This window comes from Myzus persicae, unplaced genomic scaffold (genome assembly GCF_001856785.1).
Source record: "Myzus persicae strain clone G006 unplaced genomic scaffold, MPER_G0061.0, whole genome shotgun sequence".
In the NCBI taxonomy this organism is placed as follows: domain Eukaryota; kingdom Metazoa; phylum Arthropoda; class Insecta; order Hemiptera; family Aphididae; genus Myzus; species Myzus persicae.
Window position 1 is genome coordinate 380,659 of NW_019101308.1, and position 14,718 is coordinate 395,376.

Here is a 14,718-nt window from a genome sequence, read left to right on the forward strand (position 1 = left end):
TTTTGCTTCAAAGTACAATAAATTAGAAATTTTTACTTTCAATGATATTAAAAAAATGTTAAGACATTTTGAAATAATATAGCATTCATGCTTGTAGACACTTAAATGAATCATCTGGCTCGTATACTAATAATTAATAACTAATATGTGAGTATATCGTATATATTATGTACCTATTTACAGGTCCTAAATAATATATAGATACCCCACCTTAAAATGATATAGCATCAAGTTTTTTTGTAATTACTTATAAAATAACGATTTTATACGAGCCCATTGGTACATTAAAACCTCCCTGTAATATATGCCAGTATTTACTCGATCCCTTTCCAAAATCTGCCCCTATCGCATTTCCTGCTTTTAAATTAGTAATCAGCTCGTTACGCAAAATCTCTAAATACTTTCAAATAATATTAAAAGTTAAAGAATAGGTATATCTTTTATTCAATGATATAATACGAAAATACGAAAATAAGTCATTGAATACATATTCCATTCTAATACATGTTTTTCACTTTAACATATTAAATATCAAATACTTTATAGGGGTGTCAAAAGTAAACATTTCCCAGTGTCCTCCAACATAATTTATAAATTCAACACCTACCCAAAGAGTAAAAAAAAATTATCTAATGCCGACTGTGCACATTCTCACCACAAAACAAAAAATTAAATCCTAATCATTAAATCGTAATTAAAATCAGATTTGAAATCACCAACATAAAACATTTATAATTTTCCATTAAAATATCAAATAGAAAAATAGTCCAAAAATTGCATAATGAGTTTTTCACTACGCTTACGTATTACAGGTACCCAAATGCGACCCAAAGTGACCTTTTTTTCCTTTTTTCAATTCCCGATTACGACCCTTACAAATTTAAGCGAGAAATACTGTTTTCGGGGATTATTAAAACTAAACAAATATCATCCCAATCACGTCTAACGTATTTTGTTACAAATATAATACAGCGCATAAGCGCGTTCAAACGAACTAACAATATTCCACGAACATATTTTAATAATATTTAGTCTTCACGCATAATTAAATTCATTATTTTTTAATATTTAAATAATTTTAAAATGTTATAACATTTTAAACAACGCCAAACATGCCTAAATAGTAAGACATTTATGTATAATTATTCATTTGTTCCATAAAAATTAATTTATGAACTTCCAAAAATTATACTATTATAAGTTTACTGTATTAATAATTGTCCATGACTGATTAGTATTCAAAAGTTGAGATTTGTGTAATGAATTTAAGGCTCGGGACTTCTAGGAGTTTGCATGTTTTTAAATAATCATTAAAAACATAGCTAAGTAAAATAGAAATTTGTTTCATAGCATTACAAGTTAATATTTAAAATTTATAGTTGCATATTTTGCATATTTGACCATATTTCATTTATAAGTGCATATTTGACCATTTTTCATTTTATTAGTGCATGTTTGACAACATTATTTATACGAGAAGTGAGTTTTTAGTTTTATAAAAAAATTGTATTTTAAATAGATTTCCTGGACCGGATATAAATATTCAAAAATTAATGTTTGCGTTTTTCTTGCCTATCATTATAACTGTATTGTTATTTATCGGTATAACACACTCGTGATTCCCGATAGGCGATAAGCCGATAATGATACCAAAAAAACTATGACTAGTTGTAGATAGAGGCCAAACGATCCCCTGAATAGCAAGAGTTGACAGTTGGTGTCGTGCGTTCTTCGCATTTTGGTTTCGTGAAGTGTTTTTTCTTTCGAGTGAGCCCATAATAAAATAATTAAAAATGCCTAAACCAAAACCATATGATCGGCTTAACGATTTTGTAAAAGAATATCATTTTTTTTAAATGTATATTTTTAATAGCATATTTATTGATTCTTTAGGGCATAAATGCTTGCATATTTTAAGGTTTTTAAAGGCATGAAGTCCCTAGCCCTAGACTAATGATGAATAAAAAAATGAAATAATATTTTATTTTATTTGTACTTCTTTTATTCATGAGTAGATATGTTATTTTGTGAACCAGTGTGTTACTGTGTTTAGACGCAATCCGGGCATCTCCGCATACTACAGGTACTATAACTGCTGTTATTACACAGTGTCTTGTTGTGTTTTGTTAGTTTATACAGGAAGTTATAAATGGTCCGAAATTGTATTCCAACATTAAAAAATTAAACAACTGAAATGGCATGCATTATTATTTTAACTATACATCATATATTTGTATAATGTATATAGGGTACTCGTCGTACCACCTATTTAAAAAGTAATTATTCAGAGATCGGTCGCTTATCTAACAACCATCAAGATTTTGTTAAGACATGACAGTAAATTCACAAATTTTCTTATGCTAAATTTAATACATTAAAAAAATATATTTCTGTATCTAAACTCTGAATTACCATAAAATATGCAACCATCTGTGAACCATAAGCCTACAATATCCGCACAGAAAATACATGCAACTTTTGGGTTATTCTAAATCGACAACTGTCGTCTACCCTTAAAAACACTACAAACATCCTTATTATTACCAAAAATTTCTCACAAAATGCTAGGAAATCTAAAATATTATAAGAATGACTATTGACGGAGACGAACAATTTTTTTCCAAGTTTATTATAGTATCACAGGTAATCCATTTTCTGTGAGAAACTCAATATTTCAGAAAACATTAACGGTTTTTAAGTTTTTTTACACTTTTGAATGTTAACTAAATAATAACGCACATGTGTTGATATACTAAAATCATGATAATAATGTCACATTTTTTTTATTATAGTAATTTATTTATCAGACATTTAAAATAAACCGTTAATAATATATTTAATTGTAAATAATTGTTTGGAATAATTCATAATTATTAACTATAATCGTAGTATTAATTATATAAAACATAAAAAAATATTTTGACATGAATATTATAATTCATAAATTAATAATATTCATGTTTACAATCAGTAGAAGAAATATGAAACCCAACAATGTTCCCAATAAATAAATAGACATATTTGTGTTCATTAACAACAAGTGAACAAATGTATTAATTTTTATAAAATTGTATGATTTCTAGTTTCTACCAGTACCGCAACCCGGAAGGAAGGTAAGAGTTATGACTACCCCCCCCCCCCAACTACTTTTTATTATATTATAATTTAATGTTACCCAGGTATAAAGTGCAATGTATTGACCCCCCTCCAAAAAAATTGTATACTCCATTAGCGTTAAGAAGGACCTTGGCGGACGATTTGAGCACAGGGGCATGACTTAACCACACGGATTGTTGACTTGGTTGGACTACCGCCTCACAAAAACTGGTCAAAGCTAGGTTCCTTCCTAACGTGAATAGAGTATAGCTACGCCACTAATTTCAACACTTGTTGGGAATGACAACAAATATCTGATATTGATCAATAAACATAATGAATAGCCAATTGGAGATTTTAACCAAATGAGCAATAAATTAGTTTATAATATGTATTATATAATTAAAATAGTTTTATAATTAAATAAAATGTATAAGCCCTTGTTGGCTTATAAACTATTAGAACTGTTAATATAGATAAAGCAATTAAAAATTAAATAAACAAATATATATGAGGGTTGATGCAGCATGGTGATACAATGTTATAAAAATGCAGTTATTTTTAAACCATGCCAAAAGTTGACTGTAAATGTTATATTAGCATTAATTGTAATGGCATTGAGAAACATGTAGCTCTTTTTAAAATAATACGTATAAGAGATTTATTTTTTAGATTTTACATTGAACTATTATGTTTAATTATCAAGGCTCAAAAGTTGATGCATTGTGAGTTTTTTATTTATTGAAGTAGGCTTTAATCTGTCAAGCTAAAAATCTAATTTAGATGTTCTAAAAACAGTATCTACAATTTTTATTTTACATTTTTCGGTGTTATTTCTTAGAGATGTCATTAAAATAATTTAAAATAATTTTTCTGATTTTTGACATCATTTTTTTGAAAAATATAGCGAAATCCTCTTATACATACATTTAATATTTTCTATCTTTAATTATTTATTTATTATCTTTTAGAATAACAAAAGAAATAAATTCTAAAATTATCTACTTGTCCTAGTTATGTATGAGTACACTCATAATAGCAATAATATACCACAAATGCAATACTCAGCTGGTTTTCCCGATAAATGATAATTGTTAATATATAGGTATATAATGATAATTTAATATATTTGATGAGGTATCATTATTATTAATTTAAAACATTTTATTGACATTGCTTTAAATTAAGATTTCAATTCTTAACATGTTTAAAAAAAAATTATTTTTAATCAAAACAAACAAGTTATTTTTTTGCATTTTATGAAAATATTTCGATCATTTTTTTAATCATTTTTAAATAATTGATATACTATTTGAAGTCACTTTAAAAGTGTTTTAGGTCATCAACTTCAGAGCCCTATAAATGATGTACGAAAATACCTAACCAGAGTCTTGTTTGATAATTTATAAATGTATAAGCTACAGTTATTCAGTCATTTGTACTACTAAAGGTGAAAACTGAAAAACATCTTTTTTCTATACATATTAAGGAAATAAATTAATATAAACAAAAAAGAATTTCAAACATGATTTTAGGGGTTTCTTCTTTTATTAATAAAGTCTAAAGTTTTTGTGCAATATTGCAAGTAAAAAAGGTATACACCTTAACAGTTATTTTAACCTAAAATTGAGTCATAGCTTACAAAACGTCTGCTTTAAATTCCATAAAGTTTCAGTGTTCTGTCCATACTGGTAGAAGCAATAAATTGGGAATGTTTTCCAAATCTAATTCCTGTAGCCAATGCTGTGTGATCATTGAACACTTTTAATTCTTGCCATTGCTTACACATATAAACACTGGAAATAAAATTGAAAGTAATATGTGAGCAATATATTTCAATAATTGTGTTTACTATTTTTACTCACCGAACATCAGTTCCTGCAACACCCAAATAAGTTCCACTTTGGTCAAAACATAAGTCTTTGATTTCATATCCATCATCCATGACAAGAGTCTTAAAGTTCTTTAATTTACGTAAATCCCAAAGTTTTACACAGCAGTCATCTGCTGAAGTAGCAAGATAGTAACCATTTTCAGAAAATGATATGGCTGTAATTGGTCCAGAATGTCCTGTAAAAAAAAATAAGCAAAATGATTATAAATTTTAAGAAAAAACTGAATACATCCATTAAAAATTTATATTTAAGAAAAAACCAAAAAAACAAATTTTAATGTTTACCTGAAAACGTTGCCACATTTGATTGTTCCTTCAAATCCCAAATCACAACATTTGAGTCTGAAGTACCAGTTCCAAAAATAAGTCCATCAGGATGGAATTGTCCAGTAGTTAGAGTATTGTTTGAAGTTTGACTTGAAACCTATATTAGATACAAAATTTAAAGTAATATTGGTACATTCATTTTATTAATAATTAAATTAATAAATAATATTTACTTTGGTTAATAGTTTTCCTGTGCGAATATCAGAGAATGCCCAGTTCTGATCAACAGATGTTGACAAAACATAATCCCCAGTTGGATGCAACGACACTCCAGTTACAGGACCTTCATGAGCTCTAATTATTTGAGATAAGGGATTAGAAGCACCAACATTCCATACTCGAATTGTTGTATCAGGTGATCCAGTTATCACAACATCCTTAAAAACAATGATTATTTAAATTAAAAACAGAGTATTAAATTTTTTCATTTAATTACCATAACCAATGCAAAGGAGTTTCTAAAAAAATAAAGTTTTTAATTAATTTTAGGTTTTACCTCATTTGGATGATAAATGACTCGTGTGACCTTCTTTGTATGACCTTTCAGAACAGCTATGATTTGTTCAGTATCCTTATTAAATACTGTAGCGTTTTTATCATTTCCACCAGTCAAAATTTTACTAGTATCTTCACTGTGTATGTCTAAAGACAATATTCCTGGTACACTAGCACTATGAAGACCCTATAAAGCATAAAGTAAAATAATACCAGTTACTTAAATATTTAAACTAAATAAACTTTTTATCATTTATCAATTCATTACTAATATTACTAACTGGATGGGATGCCAATGTTTTAAATCCTTTCAATGATTCTTGGTCCATTAAGTCTTCTGGAACTGTACGTCCCCGTTTCTTTCTCTCTTGTGTTAAAACTGTAGCCTTCTCTTGTAGTTTCTTAATAATTTCATCAGTTATACCTGCTTCTTCGGTGGGCTGATTCGGCACTCCAGCTGCTTCCATAGCAATTGCCTATAAGAAAACAGATAAGGAATATTAAATTATATTTTTTTAATGTAAGCAATAGAAACATAGTTATACAACATTATTAAACATACAGGTTGTGGTATTGTAGTAGGTCCAGCATTTGCAGATGAATCAGCAACCGAAATTCCGGCTTGAGGTTTCAGTGTAGCCAAAGCCTCACGAGCAGCTGTCACTTCCTTAGTCAAACGACCTATCACACGACAAGCAGCATCATGCTGGTACAAAGCATGACTCAATTCTTGTCTAGCAGTTTGCAACTGTTGTCTTTGTGTAAATGCGTGTAACATCACTGCATCCCATTCATCTTGAAGCATTTTCAATATTGCAGGAATGCTAGTGCCAGTCACAGGTTTAGGTTTGACGATGGAGGCAGCTTAAATTAAAAATAAATAAGTTTTATCATTTATTAAAACAAAAAAATAATTTCCAAATAATTATTTTTAATATAGTAAAACATATTATTTATGATTAAATAAGACAAAAAAAACATTTTACTAAGGTCCTTATTTTCTATGATTGTTAATTGTTTAAAAGAGTAGACCTAGATAAAATGTAACTTTCTCAATGCATAACAAAAGAATAAAAAAATTGCATAAATTATAAAACTGTAGTATAAAACAATCATAAATTTATGATTTTATTTAACAAACATATAAAAAGATTGAGAAATGATAACACTATTTTATCGAGGTTTGAATACCACCAATAACATTGACGGTAAATATGGCAGTACTACACAAAACTCATAATTCTTATACTCATTACTCACAACAATACGACTAGCATAATTTAGATATTAGTCAATAAACAACAAAAGTATTATATTTATTACTACTCTGATTGTGGTTGTTACATTTTTTTGTTTTATGTATGGTACATTAAAATAGAGAAGAAATCTCCCAACTTATTTGGGCCATATAAACAATAATAAACAATAAAAATAAAATATAACATTTATAATCACATTTACAATATTTAAATGTAGAGTAGTAAATTTTTTTCCAAACTTAAATTGTATAAATTTTAATTATGTTAAAAATTGAATGAAGAACTATAATTATATGTATACTAAGTAATTATTTTATCATTGAATACTCCTTAAATCAAAATTTGTAAACTTTTTTGTAAAAAGACTATACTCATGCCACTGAGAGCGCTATTAACTCGCAAATCCAAATGACCGAACTCTGGGATTTTGTAACCAAATCCACTCTACCACCTATTAGATATGTTTTATGCTAGGAATGCACGAGATCGGATAAGTTATGGTCGCTGATCAGTAGCGATCTCTCGCAAGAGTTTACTCATTAAAAAATTTATAGAATGAATAATATATTTTTAGTTCTAATCATATTTTAAGTTTTTTGAATGACAACATAGTTTTAAATTCAATATTCATATTCCATAACAAAACATATTTCAAGTATTTTGATACATAAAAATTGAATTTAGTAGGTTATGGGTTATAAACTTATACAGCCATACAGGAATTTGAAACTAACTGTATATTATCATTCTTAAAAGAAAGAAATGTAAACATTTTGAGGAAAAAAAATATATTTTATGTTTTGTAGTTTTTAATAAGACAACATCTAAAAAAAATGTCCAATAAAATTTATACTTTTTAAAATAAAGAGTGTTCTATGATAAAAAAAACATCCAGTATTATACTTCATAAAAAATAAACAATAAACTATAAAAAGCTCATTTTGGGATTATTTGCAGTAATTATCAGGCCAGCAAAAACTTGTCGGCAGGCACATGATTTGTAATCAGTAGACTTCTTATGATTAATAAGGATATGATATAAGCTATAAAGCATTAGCTAACAATAACATAAATAAAAGCTGCATATAATCTCAACAAGTTATAAATGGTACAATTTAAACATAGACCTTATGCTAATAGACAGAGAGCGTTTGTACTTCTGGTGTCCACGCATGACGGAACTCATCAAGGCAGTACATCTTACACCACGCTAAATGATACAATTAGCTGTTTATTACTGTATATAATATATAACACAAGTTGGCCAGGCATGCTCTGCATATTAGTATATTAGTATAAGGTCTATGGATTTAAAATAGATTTTAAAATATAAATAATGTTACAATTGTTTACTTTTTATATCCACTAATTGTTCAACAGTTAATTCTTCGCCATTTATAGGATCGGTATTGTTTTCCTTGATATATTTTTCTATAAGACGTCTTTCAAAAATTGATCCAGAGACTGGTGATACCACGGGATGCTCTGGTACTTCATTAGAAACTGAAAATTAACAATAGGTTTAAATAAATTTTCATTTTCAAGTTATTTAATTTATCTATGGATACTGTTTTTTAAATCTATAATCAAGGTTATTATTTAAAAAAATAGTAGATACCATTTAACATAATAGAGAATCAGATTTGCAGAGAACAGTCATAACCTTTAGTAGAAGAAAAAGATTAGGTATGTAACTACGAAACATTTTTAAAATCAACAATGAAGAGTTTAATTTTTTTTCCAAAACATAAAATTGATTAAATTAATTTAAAAGTTGTTACTCATTCAATATTTTAATATTTTCAATAAATTGTTTTTCGAGATTTCAAATACGTAGAGTTTTTGAGGTCCAACAGAGTAACTGTGTATACCTATTATTTTCAAATGAAACGCAATACACACAATACCTAAAGTTGGACCCGGGAAAACAAATACAACCTAATATTGAGGAATAAAATGACGCCTATCGACATTTTACAGTTGTTTCTATAAATTAAATAATGATCAATAATAATAGTTGAGGATAAAAAGTATGATGGTAAATCCTTACTGGCACACACTAACGACATGATGAGTTTGTTAGCGCGTACGACTTGAGCACAACTTTAATATGTAAACAATCGGCTGAACGTTTTACGAACTCTACACTAAACACATTAAAATATTTAATAACGCATTCAAACACAATCCTCAGTCGAGTACTGTCGACCCAAAGACCAAAGTCCCGACTCCAGACTCCCAAAATCTGAAATGTATAAACTATTAAACTATAAATTATAATATAGGTAACTACAGTCTACTAGTCTACAAAATATGTACAAACCACAACATAACCTCAAAGTGTAAAAACCGGTACGATAAATGTTAGCCATCGGTGACTAAACGTATGACATCGCTGACCACGATTTAAGATAGTGCTATCTTAAATCGCGTCGCTGACCAGGGTGACTGATAACACCACGGAACAAATTGCATTGTTATGACCACAAAATACGAATAAAAATATACTGTCTTGTTATGATGATTGACGGTGCATAGTGGATGACACACACTTTGGCAGTTATAGACTTATAAGTTATAGTTCTCGCGGTGACTGCCAGCATGGGCAGCGATAATCGTGTTGCTCTACAGTCTACACTTCTACTCATGTGTATAGAACTGTAGACAGTTTGTCCATAGTTAATATTTAATAACAAAAGTTTACAAAACGCATAGTGCGTGCACACGACGTAATTATCGTGTTATATTACGATTGATGAACATCAGAATATTTCTGAACTTCTCATAGACAAATTTGTTAATAGGGATATGTCTCTATGGTATTTCTTAAAAGTTTCACCATTGATTATACTTGTCTGGTTTTTGATTTCAACGTTTTCGTTATACCTATCGACTTTTATAATTATTCATATTATAATTATATCAATGTAACTCAATTACGTCACCATACCACCCAATCACGCCTCGTCTATTAGTATTATAAGCCTTATAGTAATCATTTATGTAGGGGGCTATTAAGTATAAACCCCCTCAGAATTTGTAATAAGTTTCGGCAGCGTCGTCGATAGCACAAGGGAAAAGAAGTCTAAAATAGTAAAATCCCGCCCAAATAATTTCATCACTCTACGCCTATAATAGTAATTGACAATAGTTATAATATCTTGCAGAATACATGTCAGATGTCTATAGCATGTTCAACTATGAAGTTTGAAAGTGCATTTTTTGTTTTTATCAATAATTTTTTTTGAAAAATGACTATTTCCAAATTTTCTGATTGTTTTACTTTTTTGCAAATCTCTGCTTAATTATTAGGTATTTATTGTGCCACTGACAAAAACTTAGAAACTTGTTAGTATCTGGTTGTTTTCGTTGTTCTAAAAAGCTTGAACTAAAAATAATTTTTCTCCTTTGAATCATGTTTCCTAGTTGTAAACACAGGGACACGTACTTGCTCCTTATCTACTAAATTACTAATTTTTTTCAGAACACCTAAATGTAGTAGAAATGTAGAATACAAAAACTAAAAGTTTTTGATTTTTTTTTTTGAAAATGAAATTTTTCTTTTAATTTTTATGTATATTTTTACAGTTTTATAGAAAATAAATGTTTTGATAATATTTGTTGCTCTTTTTTTTTCTTTTATTGCTTATTTTAATATTGTTAAGTGCTTACATTAAAGTATTTAAGCATTTATTTTGAGGATACAAATGCCTAAGGCCTAACCCAGATCATCAGTGTATTTGTGAAAGCTCTGATAAAAAAATGTTAGCTTAAATAATAGACATTAAAAAAATTGAATAAGTAGCTTTTTGGATTTTTAGGAAGAATTCTACCATCTATTGAACATTTCAAGAATCTGTGGTTAATTGTTTTTTGATTTTAACCAAAAACTATGTTGATTTTGCCAAAAATATTCTTTTTTTTTTGATTATTAAGAAAAGTACTGAGAATTTTTACATCTTAAAATTACCAACTAGATCCTCTTTTACACAAACCACAATCAAAGTTGAAAATCAAAGCATATTTTCAGATTTTCTACCGTTATGTGTACCCACAAAAAAAACATACATATTATGACTGAAATACAATATAATTAATAATTACAAAATTGATACAAAGTTGGTACAATTCAATATGATAAGTACAATTTACCTGAACAACATAGACAACAATAATTGGGGGGGTGGGTGGGCTGTTAGGCTTAAGTTAGTACAGTACAGTAGTTAGCCAGTAGAACCTTCCCAGTAGATATTCCATGCCAGCTGCAGCCAAGTATGTTTCTTAACTTGAAAATAGTATAATAGGTGCAGCATATGTGAGCAAACAGTTATGATGTTATAGGCACACTTCAAGATTATTTTAGGTAGGCACCAAAAGATACTAACTTTTTAACCTTAATTATAGAATTTGGTAGTATTAACACATTAAAATACATTTTAACTGTGTTATTTTTACTATTTTAATTATATATTTTTTAGTGTGTATACTTTTCTTTACGGGGAGGGCAGTTTGCACATAGATAGTATATACATTTTATTCATGTATATAAAATTATCTATGAGTTTGAAAGAGTGGTTAAAAATAAGGTTTGCCCCATCTGCTAAATAACTCCGAGCATATCTATGAGGTACAGTATACAGTGGCGTTATTTTAATAAGAGTATTTTTTTTGCAGGCCACAAACACTGCCTGGAATTAATCCATTTTTCAGGCCTACCAATTTAAAAAATGGGCTAAATCACAATAATATTGGCTTTCAAATATACAAATGTACACCTTGCGCGGTCTAAATGAGGCCACTCGGCAGAACACTACTTAGACATTTCAGGGAGTTATTTGGTGGGACCTCTCAACTTAAATTGTTAATTTAATTTTTTTATATTCCATTTATTTTTTAAGATTATAATTAAACTATAGGTACTATAAGGCTATAAGTATTTAATGAATGTTGATTGATATGAATAAATTGTATTATATGACTGTATAGCAGTAATATATGGAAGCCCTAATTATGTCGGAGTCCGGTCATCCAGGGCTGTGGCAACTATGTATGGCTTTGCCACTGAATAGGTACCAGTATACTTTTTTTTTAACCCAAATATAAATAGAAAAACATAAACAAAAGTATTTAATTTTATTTATAATTTAATACTAATGTCTTAGTTTATACATATATATATATATATTAAAGTAAAATTAAATTTATTTTGAAAATTTGGTTGAGTTTTTAATACCTAATTCATTCTTTCATCTCTGCATCAGCCTCTTCATTTTCATCATCAACTGATCTGATGTAAAGAACGTTATTACACCTAGAATTGAAAAAATTTATTTATTTGTAGTTTTTAAAATATACTTAGATACATTATGACTACTGCATTTTGAATTACTATATTATAAGCAGGGCTCGTAAGTTCATGCACTAAAAATTGGCAAAATATGCATTTAAATGCCCTTACATTTTTAAATTATGCACTCAAAATATGCATTATGCAAATTATTTATGAGCAAATTTTAAAATAATAAGAATATATCCATTAATTTTAAAAGTATTTTATTCCTTTTAATTTTTATTTATTTAACAATCAAAATTAATAAAATGATTACTTATGAAGTTCATATAATCATATGGATTTGTCATCTTTATTAATTTTAATTAGGTAGTAATTTTTTGTATAATTTTTGTACACCATTATCCTGCACCTACAATGAAAATATTTGGAATGAAATATTAGTTATTTGACATTTTCACGACTCGTACAGTTAAACAACTCATCGGCGACTGGCGTGTGCAAGAAAACTATACTGTACCAGTGTACAAAATTGTAGATGCGGATTGGTAAGAAACATTGTACAGGTATATATGCTTGTAGAGGTATCGTTTTGGCGAGGAACTATACACGGCAGAGGATGGTAGTGGTAGTTAAAAAATTATTTCCGCGGTACTAAGTAAAACGCATAAAATCTAAATAGGGAAATACTAGAAAAGTAAGTAGTCACACGAAAATAAAAATAAATCAAAACACTATCATTCAGTAAACGGGAAAGTAAATAAGAAACAAGGAACATTTCAAATATTTTTCTGTGTAGCAAAAAAAACATGTAAATGCATGAACTTACGAGCCCTGATTATAAGTGTAAAGTAGAAAAATGAATATTTTTATCAGTTTGGAAAGGCATGGAAATATTTTGAGAATGACTTACCTAATCATAATTTCGCCTAATAGAGCTGGTTCACTACCCTCCACAAATTCTGTAGCACTAGCTAATTGTATGTTCATATAATTGTCAGTGGACACCAAAAATCCTTTGTATTCATGACCCCATTTAAGCTTAACGATTATGGTTTTACCCATAAGACCATTAAGGTATGGTTTTGGATTTACCGGCATAGTAGCCATGATTATGTATGTTATTTGATGATCGTTCTGTGAAAATATTTTGTAATAAAATTATGTAGATAAAATTATTGAAATTTAAAAACAGTAAAATTGTTTTACAATATAATTAAAATATAAGTGTTTTTCCAAAGGACCTAAGGAAATGACTGTTCTAACAAACTTATTATTACCTTTTAAAATTTAAAATAATAGCAGACGCTATTCACACGCGCGAGTTGAAAGTTGAAACTATCAAAATCAAACTAATAAATAGATAAACAATATATTTTCATTTTTTAGTCCTGCCGGCTGCCATTATCTTTTCCATGCATCCTGCCCTCTGATTGGTCGTAATCATGGTTCATAAACACGGTTGAATCACCTATTCTGTGGTCTAACAACAAAATATAAAATAAACAGAAAGCTAAAATTTAGCGGGACTTTACATATTGTTCGGCAAAACACTTGTTCCAATAGATGATGTTCCTTATAGCATGGTGTAGCCATTGAAGTATAGCCGATTATATTTTGTAAGAGTAACTATATATTATCATGGAGCAAAAAGTTATTCCCACTGTAATTTGATTTTCCATATTTTCAAATGATATTAATTATTAGTTATATTTTTTTAATGCATTATTTATGTTTAATATGTTAATTTATTAGGACTGAATTGCCCTAAAACTGAGATACATAAATACTAAGATACTTAGATACCTTAATTCATGGTTAAAACTGAAACATACCATGTCGGAATACATAGACAGAGGCCAGAATAGACACAATAGTTTTAAATATATAATAGTCACTCAATTACACTATGATTTGGACCAGAGTATCTTTATTCATGCTCATGACTGTAGCCTCGTGACAACAGTATATTCATTTTGGCATATGCAACCTGCAGATCATAGGTTGTTAATTGTAAATAGAACTTAGAACTATTATCATATAACTATTAACTATATATGTCTATATATCAGTAGGCTGACTGCCCACAGTCCTTACCTACAGTGGTTCAGGGATATAGATACTAGTATAGTGCTGAAGTAGTGATGTTAGAATTAGTTGGATGCATAGATCTTATACTATAAGTTATAAAGTATGGATGGATGGAAATATGCAAGTATCAAATACCTACCTAATGGAATTCATTAAGAAGATGAAGATTATATACCGTGTGTTCATCAATTTAGGGAACACTGAATTTCTCAGCTGGATTAGGTTGGAATAAATCAAATTTTTTTTACAAGCTTTTGGTATATAAA

General features: G+C 28.5%; 2 protein-coding genes across 3 annotated transcripts; both read right to left on the bottom strand.

The window, feature by feature from the left end:
- Nucleotides 1-4,202: 4,202 nt before the first annotated feature.
- LOC111028605 (pre-mRNA-processing factor 19) lies at nt 4,203-9,390 on the bottom strand. 2 transcript variants are annotated; one of them, XM_022307327.1, is made up of 9 exons: nt 9,122-9,390; nt 8,425-8,574; nt 6,375-6,676; nt 6,094-6,288; nt 5,814-5,999; nt 5,491-5,694; nt 5,276-5,414; nt 4,962-5,166; nt 4,203-4,892 (listed from the first exon to the last, which is right to left on the bottom strand). In XM_022307327.1, the coding sequence occupies exons 1-9, from the start codon at nt 9,138-9,140 to the stop codon at nt 4,751-4,753; spliced, it is 1,542 nt and encodes a 513-aa protein (XP_022163019.1). In that variant the 5' UTR covers nt 9,141-9,390; the 3' UTR covers nt 4,203-4,750. The 2 variants fall into 2 exon arrangements, with proteins under 2 accessions (XP_022163019.1, XP_022163020.1); XM_022307328.1 differs by lacking the exon at nt 9,122-9,390 and adding an exon at nt 8,690-8,714.
- A 2,343-nt stretch (nt 9,391-11,733) lies between these two features.
- LOC111028611 (small nuclear ribonucleoprotein F) lies at nt 11,734-13,775 on the bottom strand. The gene is made up of 3 exons (XM_022307336.1): nt 13,642-13,775; nt 13,275-13,498; nt 11,734-12,382 (listed from the first exon to the last, which is right to left on the bottom strand). Exons 2-3 carry the CDS (start codon nt 13,469-13,471, stop codon nt 12,310-12,312), a joined length of 270 nt encoding a protein of 89 aa, XP_022163028.1. The 5' UTR covers nt 13,472-13,498; nt 13,642-13,775; the 3' UTR covers nt 11,734-12,309.
- Nucleotides 13,776-14,718: the final 943 nt, after the last annotated feature.

Coding starts and splice junctions, on each gene's coding strand:
- LOC111028605 (XM_022307327.1), bottom strand. Junction 6,677..8,424: donor ACAATTAGTGGATATAAAAA/GTAAACAATTGT, acceptor TTTTAATTTAAG/CTGCCTCCATCGTCAAACCT. Junction 4,893..4,961: donor GTTGCAGGAACTGATGTTCG/GTGAGTAAAAAT, acceptor TTTTATTTCCAG/TGTTTATATGTGTAAGCAAT.
- LOC111028611 (XM_022307336.1), bottom strand. CDS start 13,471: ATGGCTACTATGCCGGTAAATCCAAAACCATACCTTAATGGTCTTATG. Junction 12,383..13,274: donor TTAGGCGAAATTATGATTAG/GTAAGTCATTCT, acceptor TTTCAATTCTAG/GTGTAATAACGTTCTTTACA.